Here is a 15,926-nt window from a genome sequence, read left to right on the forward strand (position 1 = left end):
GAGCTCTGCCATGGATGCCAGCTTTGGCCAGTGTTTTTCTTATAGTAGAGTCATGAACACTGACCTTAACTGAGGCCAGTGAGGCCTGCAGGTATTTCAATGTTTTTCTACGTTCATCTGTGATCTACTGTATGAGACGCACTCTTGTAGATTTAGCTAGCCAACCACTCTGTGGAAGGTTTGCCACTGTTCCCAGTTCTATCGATTTGTGGATAATAGCTCTGACAGAGGTTTGCTGGAGCCCCAAAGCCTTGGAAATGGCTTTGTAACCTTTTCTAAACTGATGGATGTCCATCACTTTTTTTCGCCTTTCTTCTTGAATTTCATTGGATCGTGGCATGATGCTCTGATCTTGTAGCCTATTTCACTTTGTCTGACACATTCTATTTCATTGTTTTCTTGATTCAACACATGGTGGTTATCAGGTGTGGGGGTGCTCGGATGATTCGCCTAAAGACGTTTCACCGACGGACGTTTGACAGACGGACAGGTCGCCGAATGGACGTTCCACCGAACGGTCAATCGGCCGAACGGAGCTTCGGCCGAGCGGAGGTTTCGCCGGCGCGCTCGCCCCGCCCCCGGATCGTGTGTGTACAAGTTTTGCAACCTCGGCCCGCGGGCCATATACGGCCGTTACAGATAACATTCATTTAGGAATAACAAGGGCATGTACTGCCCCCCGCAATAACAAGGGCATGTACTGCCCCCCCGCTGGGCATATTTCTAAATACAAGTACACGGCATAAAATGACACCAATCATGTTAAATCCATCCTGAAACAGCATTTAATGATCAAATACAAATTCTGGAGCTCTTTGGACATTAGAACCGAGCCCAGGGAAGTGAACTCCTCAGTAAAATGTCGCGATGATGTCGCGATAAGGCAAAAAAACCTCTATATATATATACGACCATTCGCCAAACGGCTCAAAATGCGTTTAATGATTAAATACAAATACTAGTATTTGTATATACAATACTAGTATTGTATTTTATACAGTGGTACCTCGAGATACGAGCTTAATCCGTTCCGGGACTGAGCTCGTATGACAAGTTACTCGTAACTCGAGGTAAAGTTTCCCATTGAAATGAATGGGAAACAAATTAATTCGTTCCAACTCTCTGAAAAAAACACCAGAAACAGGATATTGGATTGAAAAAAAGTTTTATTTCTTATAATTCGCCATATATTGACAAAGTAATAAATAACGAGTGGTTTAATAGAAATAAAGTGTTTAATCTAACTAAAATTGGCCGGATTTCGCCGAGGGGAGAGGGGCTTCGTTTTTTTTTTCCTTCCACACAACGCACTCGTAAACAGAACAAACACTCCACCCTCACGTTCGCTATCGATGGGCTGTTTGCTGTCGTACTATTCCCTTCAAAATATTCCGAAAATGATGCACACAAATGTCCTCACAATCGGAGAACGCACGACCACTTGCCAACGAGCAGCAAGCAGTCTTATCAGCGATCGCACCGCTGCTCATGGGAGCTTCGGGGGCGCTGGCTAGCGGCTCATTTTAGCTTGTAGCATCTGTGTTCGCATCCCCTCGAACGGCGACTATGATAGAGTTGCTACCGGGGATGCTGTTGCGAGCCAGTGCCCCCGATGTTCTTATGAGCAGCCAACGAGCAGAGTCTTTTATCAGCGATCGCCCCGCTGCTCATGGGAGCTTCAGGGGCGCTGGCTAGCGGCTCCTTTTAGCTTGTAGCATCTGTGTTCGCATCCCCTCGAACGGCAACTATGATAGAGTTGCTACCGGGGATGCTGTTGCGAGCCAGTGCCCCCGATGTTCTTATGAGCAGCCAACGAGCAGAGTCTTTTATCAGCGATCGCCCCGCTGCTCATGGGAGCTTCAGGGGCGCTGGCTAGCGGCTCCTTTTAGCTTGTAGCATCTGTGTTCGCATCCCCTCGAACGGCGCCTATGATAGAATTGCTACCGGGGATACTTTTGCGAGCACGAGTATACTTCATTACCCAGAAAGCCCTCTTTTCACCGCGCATGCGCGTTGTGCGTTTCCTGGTCTGAATAGCTCATCCGGTGCTCGTAAACATTGTTATACACGAAAGATATGCCAAAAAAAATGCCATGGCAACCTGGCTTGGTCGCATCACGAAACTTTGACCGCATCACGGGCGAATTATTCGATCGAAATTTCCCCCGTAAGACGAGCATTCCGTATGACGAACGGTCGTATGACGAGGTACCACTGTACTAGTATTTTATTTAAAAGAAGACAAAGGAAATTCACATATTCTTCGTGTATACAGACTAGATGTCCGATGCGCGTTGTGAGGCAATGGAGCTCGACGTCGTCGCTTGTCGGCCATTTTAAGAACAGAGCCATTCGCCAAACGGCTCAAAATGCTCTCAAATTCGGTCAAATCCAGCCGAAAACAGCATTTAATGATTAAATACAAATACTAGTATCTGTATTTGCGACATCAAATGTCGGATAGGCACTGGGGAAACACACCGTTGATGTGTGTGGTGCTCATACTTTGAAAAATGTATGGAGCTCGGGATTTCAGCGGGGCATCAGCCAACCCAATCCGCTCATGTGTCACTATGCTTGGTTACGCTCGGGAAAAAACGCCGCCGATCTGTGTGGTGCTCACGCTTAGAAAAAAATTATGGTGCTCAGGATTCCAGCGGGGCATGTGTCACCCCTGTCCGCCCACAGAGCACTGTACTCGGTGAAAAACCCCTCCAATGTGTGTGGGGCTCAAATTTGAAAAATTTCTGGAGCTGCAGAAATTCAGCGGGGTGTCGTCCAACCCAGTCCGCTCACGGCGCACTATTCTCGGATAGGCTCGGGGGGAACCTCCGCCGATTTTTAAAGTGCTCAAACTCGGGAAATATATGGAGCTCGATAATGAAACTCAGCATGTGTCATTAAAATCCGCCCACGAAACACTGTTCCCGGGGAGAAACCCCTCCGATGACCGTAGGGATATGATTTACCTACTCGGCGGGCCGGATTAAAAATCCTAACGGGCCGTATATGGCCCGCGGGCCGAGGTTGCAAAACTTGTACACACACGATCCAGGGGCGGGGCGAGCGCGCCGGCGAAACCTCCGCTCGGCCGAAGCTCCGTTCGGCCGATTGACCGTTCGGTGGAACGTCCATTCGGCGACCTGTCCGTCTGTCAAACGTCCGTCGGCGAAACGTCTTTAGGCGAATCATCCGGCCACGGGTGTGGGTGTTTCCTGTGAAATTAAACTCAGCTCAACTCAGAACTCAGCTTTCCTATTTCACTTTGTCTGACACATTCTATTTAATTGTTTTCTTGATTCAACACGTGGTGGTTATCAGGTGTGGGTGTTGCCTGTGAAATTGAACTCAGCTTTCCTAAAATTGTGATGAGTCACAGTTATTTTGTGATTTAACAAAAGGGGGGCAATTACTTTTTCACAGAGTGCCAGACAAGTTTGTAATATTTTCTGCCTTGGTAAATAAAATCATCATTTAGAAACTGTATTTTCTCTTTTCTTGGTTTTCTCTGTGTCATAAGAAAATTGATTTGATGGTCTGAAATAGAGGTAAGATCAGGCCGAAAAAATCCACGCCGACCCGACCCGGCCCGTGGGTATTAGAGCCCGTCCCGGCCTGAGCCCGACCAATTAACTTGATTTGCATGACCGAGCCTGAAGCAAAACCAAAATTTCATATTTTATTTGTGTGGAATCGGGACTCCCAAGTCGGGAGGAGGGGTGATTTATGATAACAGATTAAAGCCTGTCTTTTGTAACAAAATCTAAGTGAAACAAGACTATAAAAATTTACATCTTTTATATGATAATATAGATGTTTGACGATCATCACTTTTGCCAGCACAGTTGTTTGAACGCCCGCTCAGCGTCGAGGTGCCAGTCTTTTTGCTCTCGTATGAGAGCAAAGCGCCATATTGACTACATTCAGCGAAGCCAACGCAAATTTCTAGCTAGTTTTTCTAACATATTCAACAATCAATTTGATGCTTTTGACAACCTCACTCTTACCGATGCGTGTTTGTCTTTTCAGTTCTCCTGTCTTTAGTTTATCTTCAACTTCCTGCTCCTCCAAATTGGGGATACCAGGTCAAAATAGATGTGACTTGTGGAGAGGAAGATTAGTAAGAGGGCAGCGTTCACGTGACGTGCGCAGGGCAAGCTCTGCGGCTCCAATTGCAATTACATTATAGCGCCTTCTTTGTTTTCTTTATAGTAAGTATTCCTTAGTTTAGTATCCACACATCGTTTTAGTATACACTTTTGTAAACATATATATATATTTTTTAAAGTCAGCGAGAGAGAAGCTCGGCCCGACTCGACCCGACTCGACCCGAACCCAAAGTTATGATTGACATTTTAGGCCCGACCCATTTCGGGTTGGGTCGGGGTCGGGCTTGGGCTTAAGATCTCATCTCTAGTCTGAAACCTGTGTGTGGTAAATATGCAAAAAACACAGAAATCAGGAAGGGGCAAATACTTTTTCAAGGCACTGTATAATTGATACATTGAGATTGAATGATTTAATTTGGGAGCTATTGTTTGGCAATGGAAAATTCTTACCATTAAGTTGTCCCTCAAAGGAAGGACTGGTCGCAACTTTCAAGCCAGGGTGTGGCAGCAGGAAGCAGGAAATGCTGGTGAAGCATGAGTGGATGTGCTCTCTGACCGTTTGCAGCTCCTCGTGCTGGGCTTCCTTCACCTAGGCCAATAAAGCACAAAAGTTCAATTCCCGAAGGAACCTCGCCGAGCTCATTCCGTTACCTGTAACCGTTTCTCCAGAAATTCATTGCCTCCTGTAAATCCGTAGCTGTACTCGTAGGGAAAGCTCCAATCGCGGATGAGGAACAACAAGGACTGTACGGAACAAAAATAAATAATTTCAACAACGACTGTACGGAACAAAAATAAATCATTTCAAATCATAAAACTCAGGTGCGAGCCGACTTACCTGGAAGGGTTTCAGGAAGATCTCATCCAAAGCCAAGCGGCCATATTCGGTGAACAGCTATGAATGGAAAGACAAGATTTAAAATCATGTTGAAAAATGCAACCTCACCACACTGAATGCAAACCTGTAATTGCTGCAAGTCGTCTTCTTGGATGTTCTGAGACAAATTGTAGATCTGCACAAAATAAACAAGAATGACAAATGCTACCTGATCTTCGGCAGAAATGGCTCAAGATAAATAATTAACCAAACATTTGATGTGTGATCACCTGAATGGAGCTAGTCATAGTGCTGAGGGCAAAAATGGTTGCGCAGTCTTTGACTGTGGACTGGTCATCAAATGCTCCTTGAGTGTCCATAAGCACTACCGCCACCTACAGGACCACGTGCAAAATCACAGTGCAAAATGATGGCATTTAAATAGAGGCAATATAATATCAGTGTAACATTGATTATACTGTGATTCTTCAGCACTTCAGCATAAACATTCATGTTTTTTTAAATTACATATGAAAAAATGTTCATAAAAATGTATGTTATAACGGCTGCCGAGGGGACTTTTTCAACGGGGGAGGGCAGTGTTTCACCGGAATTTGTGTATAACGCGCACCCGTCTCGGCTGTTTGCTTTATTCGGCCCATCAGTCTTCTTCAGGATACGCAACCAGCCTCTAACAAGCCCTGACTTCCGGCATATTCTCCGCCATTTTTCATCTCCTGCCTTGCGCTTGCGAGTTTCCGCGAGGATTTTGACATTTTTATGAAGTTTTTTCAATACTTAAGATAAAAAACGCAATGTACTGAAGCCATGAATGTTGAAGCTGCAAAGTAGGGGAAAGATCACAGTATATTTGGGCCTAATATGGTTATGAAGTTAAGTAGATTATAGTGGAAAAGAGAGTTTTTGTTAATCTAAGTGAAACGATACAAATCAACGGCATGTTAAACGCTTTTTTTTAACTTGGGATAGAGAGGCAAAATAAAACATAAAAATGGCGGCCTGCATTGAAGCACCTCAGTTCCATCACTCTTTTGGATGGGGAAGACCTCGCTCCAGATCTGGATGCCGGTGGTCTCAGGCTCTGAGCCACCTCGCCAAGAGAACCCAGTCAGCGGCTCGTCGTCGCGGCCCAGCCAGTTTTCGTCGCCCTGTGGGGAAGCCGTAGAGCGAGTTAGTGCTATACAATGATAAATATTCCGGAACAATAAGAACTAGTAAGTCGAGTCCGAGCCACCTGATTTTTTTGGATTGGTCTAAACCATAGGTGTCAAACTTATTCCAGAAAGGGCCGAGTGGGTGCAGGTTTTAGTTCCAACCCACCAAGACGACACCTCTTCACCAATCTGTTCTCTTACAACTGTAAACAGTTGATTGGCGTCAGGTGCTGCTTCTTCCAGCAGACCTCCTCATTGGCCTAACTGTCTGCGCTGTTTCAGTAGGGAGGAAAAACTGCACCCTCTTGGCCCTTTCTGGAATCAGTTTGACACCTGTGGTCTAAACCGAGTCCCAATTCGATACATTGGAAATGTATTGAGGGGAAAATTTGAAAAAAACTATCGAACATTATAGTCATATCATAGGGTACTATATATGAGTTCTCTTAAACTTACCTAAAAAAATAGTTCATGATAAATTGAGCTTTTAATTGTGATTTTTACTTTTATGTTCTCTCTGCCACATCGAAACCATAGAAACGCCTGTTAAATTTAGCATTAAATGCCAGCCTTTGCAATTGAAATTGATTCAATGTCTATAACTCTCAATGGCAGTGAAAGAGGGTTCTAAACGACAAAATAATTCAGAGGTATATTGCAAGAAATACATATACAGTACGTTTCAAACTTGGCAGAATAAAACAAAAGTGAAGAAAATCACAAACAAAAGAGCTCCACTCATCAAATTTTTTCTCTTGGTTTACGAGAAAGATTTATACGTAATTTGTTCGCCACTATATTTTGGGCCACACAACTGATTGGCAAAATAAATGTTTCTAATAACCTCTTCAATGTTGGATCGCTTTGTTTAATTTGGGGAAAAAATACATTTTGATTGAGATTTCAGGATACAGGAGGTTATTCTCATAGAGCTGAACAGGTACCTAACCCATCAGTATGACCGACACCTGCTCCTTTGTCCAAGGCGGAACAAGCCACTGCTCATGGTCAACAGAATGACCTCCATAGAGCCAGTGGTGTGAATGTCTCTAACCAAACAATTAGGAACAGACTTCATGAAGGTGGCCTGAGGGGCCGGCGTCCTGTAGTGGGCCAAGTGCTCACTGCCCGATACTGTGGAGCTCGACTGGCATTTGCTCAAGAACACCAGAATTTGCAAGTCCACCACCGGTGCCCTGTATTTTTCACAGAGGAGAGTGGGTTCACCCTGAGCACCTGTGATAAAGAGTACTTTGTGCTGCCTGCAATGTGGTTCAACATGACAGGTATTTGGTGGTGGGTCAGTGATGGTCTGGGGAGGCATATCCAAAGCTGCCAACCTCCGTTGACCTCATTTCAGGAGTACCCTTGTCCCAAGCTCAGTGAATGCGATTCACGCAAAATCAATATGCGCTGAAGTCGCACAAGACAAATCATTGGTCAGAACTTGTAACTCGGATGATTCACAATGTTCTCGTGTTACCGAATTCTTCCAGTTTACAGCGCAGTTGAATCAAGATGGCGGAAGCCGTAGCGATGGTGTGAATTTCGAGAGATTCAAATGGGAAATATGGTAATTTTCCAAAATAGTTGCTTAAAAAAAAAAAAGTGACAATTTTTGGGGATTTCCGGAGTTTAGGGAGGTTGTCCGGAGTCCCGGAGTTTGCCTTGCATTTTCGGGTATACTCCTGAAATTCCGGAGTAGCTGGCAGCTCTGCATATCCATGAAGGGACCCACAGACCTCTACTGCCTAGGAATTGGTGCTCTGAGTGCCATGAGGTATCGAGATGAAATCCTTGAACCCAATGTCAGACCGTATGCTAGTGCAGATCTGCACTGCACTGTGTATGCGTGCATGCGAGCGAGTGTGAGGGTGTGTGTGTGTGTGTGTGTGTGTGTGTGAGAGTGAGACCGGATGAAATGCCCTACCCTGAGAACGTGTTGTCACATATTTTTCCTCTTTACCACGGGCAAATACAGTAGAAAGTTGTGGTTAAGCAAGTAGCTCCACAGAAACAATGCAAACTAGCCGCACTCCACCCTGTTAAGAGAAATACAATTTCTTTCCCGCAAATTTGTTCACAAGCTTATTTTGTGTTGGACAACTGATTTGCAAAATAATGTTTTCACTAATAACCCTGCTTGATGTCGGATCGGTTGGTTAAATTTTGAGGAGGAAAAAAAAAACATCCATGTGGTATTACTTCCGAAGTATCGGATCAGTACATGGTGTCAGCAGATCCGCAAAATCAGGTGACTCAGACGCGACTTCCGTGCCTCTTTGAGATTCCGCATTTCCTACTTAATTCAGTCGTGGATTTCTAAGAACATTACTTGTATACAAAAAAAAACATCCAATGTGTGTTTTGGCTGTTCAATAAATATTTAAAAAAGCAATGATTGGCTCCTTCGACACACCACCTCAGACTCCCGGTGTTATGGGTGTATGCAGGCCATCTGCAAGAGAGGATGCCAACAAACAGGCAACAAACTGTGCTGACTTTGGCGCGATCGCAGGTGCTGGCCCGGCAGAGAGAGACGGACTGCCGCTGACGAAACAACTACAATTAGTCTACCTGGCTAAAAGTCCAGGCTAGCAGCCCAACTTCCATCGCCCTCTCCCGAAAGTTATGGAAGAAAGAAAAGCTTAAAAAAATAAAAATAAATCAAACACGACGAGCAAACATACGAGTAAAATTCTAAGCAAACATTTGCCTTGAGATACAAGACAATTTTTTAGATAAGAGCATACGAGACACCCAGGCTGTTTGTGATCTTTCTCGCCACATCTCCCTCACGTAAAGATCTCTACGAGCACTGGGCACAGCGTTGCATTTTTTTCCATGAGTGGTGTACGCGTGACGGAGCTGGCTCGCCAATACAGTGGTACCTCGTCATACGACCGCTCGTCATACAAAATGCCCGTCTTACGGGGGAAATTTCGATCGAATAATTCGGCCGTTATGCGGTCAAAATTTCGTGATGCGACCAAGCCAGGTCTTTTTTGCATATCTTTCGTGTATAACAATATTTACGAGCACGGAACTAATTAATTCAGACGAGTTTCTCATACGACCAGGAAACGCACAACGCGCATGCAAAAAGAGGGCTTTCTGGGTAATGAAGTATACTCCTGCACACAAAACCATAGGCAATGGCAACCTTTCTCAGAATAAAACTTCATTACCCACAATCACTACGTGGGAAGCTCAGCTATGTCATTTCCTGTTATTCTTTCTTAGGAAAGCTCCCGCGATCGTTTTTTAAAGACTATTTCTCGTTGGAAAGTGGTCATGCGTTATCCTATTGTGAGGACATTTGTGTGCATCATTTTGGGAATATTTTGAAGGCAATACAACAGCAAACAGTCCATCGATAGCGAACGTGAGGCATGGCAAACCGCCAACCCGAAAAACGAAGGTAACAAAAGATTACAACAAAATTAGAATTCAGTTTTGTGTAAAGTTACATTAAACGTATGTTTGAGTGTCTGTATATATTAATCCAAGTTAATTTAAATTTGTTTGTTCCGTTTACGAGTGCGTTGTCGTGGGAAAAAAAAGGAACCCCCCGCCCACGCCCCCAAACGTCTCTGTCTCCCGTCGTTGAAATCTGCCCAATTTTAGTTAGATTAAACAAATTTTATTACTATTAAACCACTAGTTATGTGTTACTTTGTTAATAGATGGCGAATTAGAAGAAATAAAACATTTTTTCCAATCCAATATCCTGTTTTTGGTGTTTTTTCAGAGGGCTGGAACGAATTAATTTGTTTTCCATTCATTTCAATGGAAAACGTCCGCTCGAGTTACGAGAATCTCGTCATACGAGCTCAGTTCCGGAACGGATTAAGCTCGTATCTCGAGGTACCACTGTACAAGGTGTTTTTCAACAATATGCACCATCCTAAAGCAGAAGGACACATTAAGGATATCAAACCTTCCCAAAACTAACCATAATTTCCAACCTGCGCAGTGACATTCATAACGAGATGGAGAGCCTTCTTTTAATATGGATAAAAGATAAACAGTTAGATAGCGTGATAGCGTGACCGAGTCGATAATATGCAAAAAAGCCAGCAGAATTTACATGAATTTAAAAGCAAAGCAAGCATCTGAAAAAGGGGAGCCTTCAACACCACCAGAACCCTTCATTTAGGTTAAATTTATGTTTAAGTATGTTATGTTATGAGCGCGTTGCCGTCCAACAAGTGTCTCTTTCTTTCTTTCTTTCTTTCTTTCTCTCTCTCTCGCTCTCTCTCTCTGTCTCCTGCGCGAACCACGCGCTGTAATGAATAATGAGTGGTTTAAGTATTAAACATCATAACCACTAGTTATTTGTTACTCTGTTAGTGGATGGTGAAATAGAACCAATAAAAATATGTTTTTCCATTGTAATATTCTGTTTTTTGTGTTTTTTTAGAGGGTGGGAACGAATTTGTTTGTATTTAGTTCATTTTTATGGGAAAGGTTGAATTGAGATACGAGTAAATCGACATACGAGCTCGGTCCCGGAACGCATTAAGCTCGTATCTCAAGGAATTACTGTACAGTATTTTCATTTTAAATTGGCAGGCTAAAGTTGGTCTCTCCCATGATGACCTGCACATATCACAGAATGCCCCAGGCCTTAGGAGGTACCAACAGTGAAGCAACTACACTGGAGTTTTTCTCAGCTTTGACTGATTGCTTGAAACAAAGAGGACATTCTCAAAGTAGCGAGAATATGTCACACAAAGCACCCTGCAATTGTTGACAGCAGAATTGTATTTCTCGTACATTTCATCAAGTTGCACATGATTTAGTTTTACCTTGATCTCTACCATTGATTAGTAGCTTACGTGTAGTCAGCCTGCTTTCGCACATTTTCCGTATTTTTTCGAGTATAACGCGCAACATTTTGTACCAAAAAACTGAAGCAAAGTTCAGGTGAGCGTTATACATGGTCTTTACTTTTAGACCAAATCCCTGTGAAAAATTGCCCTCCACCGGTGAATAAGTCCCCTCCGCAGCCGTTATAATGGGAGATGTAAAAACTTGTCTTTGTCCGCCAGATGGCCCATTCTAATATGGCCCAAGGAAGTCAAATGTATATCCCCCTTCTTAGGGAATATAATCTACCTTCTTTTACAAAACCCAGGCCTCTCCAAATAGCCTTCGGCAAGTTTATAGGGATGGTAAAATAAAAAGTTGTTGGAGTTATTTTGGGTACTATTATAAATGTGCTTGAAATAATAATCATTATATGTGGAATATTAATCATTATATGTATATGCGAAATATTAATCATTATAAGCTTGACAAACACTTAGTATAATTGTTACCGAAGGACACTTCCCCCTGCAGCTGGCTCCGAGGACGTTTAATTGTTTTGCCCTGGATCCGAGGACTGTTGACTTGACACCTCACCCAGTCCCTGGATCAGAGGACTGTTGACTTGGATCTAAAACCTCGACCCTTCACCCAGTCGCAAGTTCGCAATGAAGATCTGTGAAGGACTCTTAAATTGTTTTGACTTGGATTCCGGAGCAGATGGCGATATCGAATCAAACCTCCGAAAATACTCGCAATTGTTTTAAAATAGTGTTGCTCGGTTTACCTGATATGCAATTGGTGTTCCGCAGTTGTTTTCGACTTTTGACCTTAATTGTGTTGTTCGCGTTAAACGCTTATGCAATTGTTTTGAATAAGATAACCTTAATTGTTTCGATTCTAATGCAACTAAATGGACAGGAGAGGATTGGTTTCTTTAGAATGATCTGTGACGAGGACGAGTCAGGATTGATTCTCACTTGCAAGTAAGTAAAACTGGATATATGTGCTCCGATGTCTTTCTTATATTAAAGTATATCTATTAATGAACTTAACAGTAAAATAAAAAAAAGTTGCTCCAGAGAAACGTTAGCGGGGCAGCCGCTCACTCGAGTCCGCCCAGGGAAAGCTATCCTCGCTCAAGAAGAATGGACTCAATTGTTTGGTGAAGCTGATGATGAATCACACTTTGAAAAATTTAAACATGATGATGATGAATTAGACTTTAAGGATTTAAAGTTGTAAATTCCATTTGAGAATTGTGTTCGTACTGGTAGTTTGTTTTACCAGGTTTCCGTACCAGATGTTGTGAATAAATGTTTTGTCATGGCGACATGTGTTCAGCATTTGCCAGTTGCCAGTACCAGTGTAATCCTTGGTATGAGCTGAGGAAAAAGTGGGAAAAAAAATTGATACCAATTTTCAGTCACGAATAATGGGTGCGCGTTATACACGGGTGCGCGTTATACACGGGTGCACGTTATAATCGAATAAATAGGGTAAAGTGACCCAAAGTCAACAGGAAGTAACAAAGTAAAAGGAAGAAATACTAAAAACAGCACAAAGCAATCTAAAAGGGAAAGCTTCAGCGCTTCATGGAGAAGAACGATCCATGAAATTTGTAGCATGGCTACCTGGGCGGAGAGACCAGGTACATCTCGGACCTCTCCACCACAGTGGTGTACTCAATATATTTTTATTTATTCGCAGCACACCAATCGTCATAACAGGCGTGCACCTCCTGAGGGGAGGAGCGTTCACTTCCCGTGTATCTCACTCTTATCCGCATGGCGGAGCCCATTAACATGGTTCCTACCAGCTGAATTATGTACAAAAGAACGCCACACGTAGATTCATTTACGCCGCAATGCCGTGCTACACCTTTCACATAAAAAGGAATGTCAATATGATTTATTTTTTTATACTTGAAAAAAAATCCACAGTGTAGTGTAGCCGCGAAAGTCACAGTAGATCACAGTAAATGTGTGAAAACTTTTGCATCATGTATCAGTTTGTTTGGTTTTTTTTTCCACCAAGCATGTTACTAAAGTACTAAACACTAGAGTGTGCCCAGCTCTCTTTTTACATGTATGTCCAACTCGTCTGCTATTGTATCACTGACCTTTCTGTACATGTAGCGCAGCATGAAGTCAAGAAGGAAGCTCTTGCCCTTCCTGAAGGCACCAGCCACCGAAAGAACCACGACGTGCTTGTCTCGCACAGCCGGCGACAGCAGGATACGCTCCAGTGCCTTCTCGTCCAACGCGAACGAGTGATCCTCCTTGCACACCGTCACAATCTGAACTGGGCCTGGTGTTCCCTCCATTGTTGCTCCTTAATGGAAAATGAAAAGATGAATCTTCCAAAACTTGAACAATTTGAACTCAACCAAGGTGTCTGTGCTGTTAATTGTTGCTACTGCTCAAACAAAGCACAAATTCTCATTTCATCCATCATACTACCGTAATTTTCGTATTATAGAGCGCACCGGACTATTAGCCACACCGCCCAGATTTCACAAAATGTAAGAAAAAAAATCCATACATACACGCTGCACCTGACTATAAGCCGCAGGTCAATGTATTAATTTTGGATTTTTACAAAGAGAAATGTACACAGAAATATCTGTTTTATACATATCTGGTCAGAAAAATCCTTTTTAACCAAACACACTTCAAGACGCTAAGTGGCAGTGAGCTCATTCGTATGCAATACTCACTGGTTTTCTCAAAAGCAGCCCAAAACTCCAAAAAAACCCCACCAAATTTAACTCATTGGCAGCCATTAACATTGATAAACAACCAATTCATTTGAAGTGGGAGTGTGGAAGCTTGTGACTTACTGGTGGTGAACCTTCGGCTTAAACCCTCAGGGTCGCCACGACGAAACCGTATAATTGCCCTTCACCCTAGAATGGCCTTCCTGTTGCAACCCATACAGATTCGGGAATTGAACCAGGGCCGCTCAGACTACTTTTCCATCACCAAGTCTACAGCTTGTTAATTATTGTCACCTATTCAACCTGACTTCAGGCAAAAGGCAGACTACACCCCAGGCTGGTCGCTAGTCAGCCGTAGGGGACAGAGAGACAGAGAACCATTCGCATTCACAATCACATCCCCACTGAGATTGAATCAATCCCACGCTTGCCAGCGCCGAAGTTAAGCGAGTGAATCACTATATCAACAGGTGGCTTGGAATTATCATAATAATAATCGGAAATAGGCCCTGTCGTCATTATCAACAACAAAAAAGCCTACTTGTCATTACACCCAGAAACTACAAGTGACGAAATTGGTGGTGCTTCTCCATAAGCTGCGTTTACTCGGCAAAAGACCTAAATAAGTGATAGTTACGGAATCTTGTAATTTGGCATTCTGCTGTTATGGATACAGGTCGCTTACCTCTCACTGTCTTTCACTTACCTTCAGTCAGCTAGTAGGAGGCAGATCACCACCCAAACATCTTTTCATATTACCGCAAAAGGGAATGTGTGTTATGTTACCGCAACTTTAGAGTTCTGATGGATGTGGGGAAAAAACTGTCCTTAAGCCTATTTGTCCGTGCTTTGTGGGACCTATAGCGTCTGCCAGAGGGCAGCAGCTGGAACAGATTGTGACCAGGGTGGTAAGGGTCCCCTATGATGTTCCTGGCTCTGCTGAGGTAACGAGGGCTGGCAATGTCTTCCAGTGAGGGCAGAGAGCAGCCGACAATCCTCTGGGCAGTGTTAATCCCTTTCTGCATGGCCTTTTTGTCAGCCGCCGTGCTTCCAGCGTACCACACTGTGATGCAGTACGCCAGGATGCTCTCTACAGTGGTTCTATAGAAGGTTATCAGAAGCTTGGTGCCCAAGTTGTTCTTCCTAAGTACCCTGAGGAAATGGAGTCGTTTCTGAGCCTTCTTCACCACTGCCGTGATGTTTGTAGACCATGAGAGCTTATCCGTGACGTGGACCCCCAGGAATTTAAAGGACTGGACCCTGTCTACACATACTCCATTTATGAGGAGTGGGGCCAGATCTGTGCCGTGTTTGCGAAAGTCCAGGATTATTTCTTTAGTTTTCGTGGTGTTCAGTGTGAGATTGTTCACCGAGCACCACGAAGACAATTGGTTGACCTCATCTCTGTAGGCCGACTCATCCCCTCCTGAGATGAGTCCGACCACAGTGGTGTCGTCAGCGAATTTGATGATGGCGTTAGACTGGTGGGTGGGTGTACAGTAGTATGTGTACAGAGAGTACAGAAGAGGACTCAGTACACAGCCTTGAGGGGAGCCAGTGCTCAGTGTAATGGAGGAAGAGAGGTGGAGACCAAGTCTAACAGTCTGTGGTCGGTTGGTCAAGAAGTTCTTTATCCAGCAGCAGATTGAAGAGGATAGTCCAAGGTGGGAGAGTTTGTCAGTCAGAATGTCCGGTTTTATGGTGTTGAAGGCTGAGCTATAGTCAATGAAGAGCATCCTCACGTAGTTCCCATGGTGTTCCAGGTGGCTCAGTGCTGTATGAAGAGCAATGGCAATAGCATCCTCAGTGGACCTGTTTGCTCTATAAGCAAACTGGTGAGGGTCAATTGAGGGAGGGATTTTATTCCTGATATGGCGGGCTACCAACTTTTCAAAGCACTTCATGATCACAGGCGCGAGTGCAACAGGCCTATAATCATTCATGCTGTCAATGGTTGGCTTTTTGGGGACAGGGATAATGGTGGCAGATTTCTGACAGGATGGAATGATTGATTGTTGCAGGGAACAATTGAACATTTTTGTGAAGATTGAAAATTTTTGTGAAGAAGAATTTGACTTTTTTTTCATTAGCACTGGAATACAATACATGTAATACAAAGTTAAAAAATTAGGTCAGAGTAGGAAGTAATGGACATAGAGAACATGAGATTTTACTGTACAAGTTCAAACGGGAGGCTGAAGCACCATAAGACCGCCTCCCTGACTCAGGAAAACGGAGACACACAATTCCAGATATACCTTGTCCTTCATTCACAAAGGATCTACGGAATGTCA

General features: G+C 43.6%; 1 protein-coding gene across 1 annotated transcript in view; it reads right to left on the minus strand.

The window, feature by feature from the left end:
* LOC144082577 (atlastin-3-like) overlaps nt 1–15,926 on the minus strand; it is a 31,553-nt gene that overhangs the window by 11,105 nt on the left and 4,522 nt on the right. The window contains exons 2-8 of the mRNA XM_077609828.1: nt 13,036–13,247; nt 5,961–6,095; nt 5,217–5,321; nt 5,072–5,122; nt 4,948–5,004; nt 4,761–4,853; nt 4,560–4,698 (exon numbers count right to left, since the gene is read on the minus strand). Of these exons, the coding sequence (XP_077465954.1) occupies nt 4,560–4,698; nt 4,761–4,853; nt 4,948–5,004; nt 5,072–5,122; nt 5,217–5,321; nt 5,961–6,095; nt 13,036–13,239 (784 nt within the window). The 5' untranslated portion in view covers nt 13,240–13,247. The remainder of the gene's footprint in view (nt 1–4,559; nt 4,699–4,760; nt 4,854–4,947; nt 5,005–5,071; nt 5,123–5,216; nt 5,322–5,960; nt 6,096–13,035; nt 13,248–15,926) is intronic.

Source organism: Stigmatopora argus, chromosome 9, assembly GCF_051989625.1.
Source record: "Stigmatopora argus isolate UIUO_Sarg chromosome 9, RoL_Sarg_1.0, whole genome shotgun sequence".
In the NCBI taxonomy this organism is placed as follows: domain Eukaryota; kingdom Metazoa; phylum Chordata; class Actinopteri; order Syngnathiformes; family Syngnathidae; genus Stigmatopora; species Stigmatopora argus.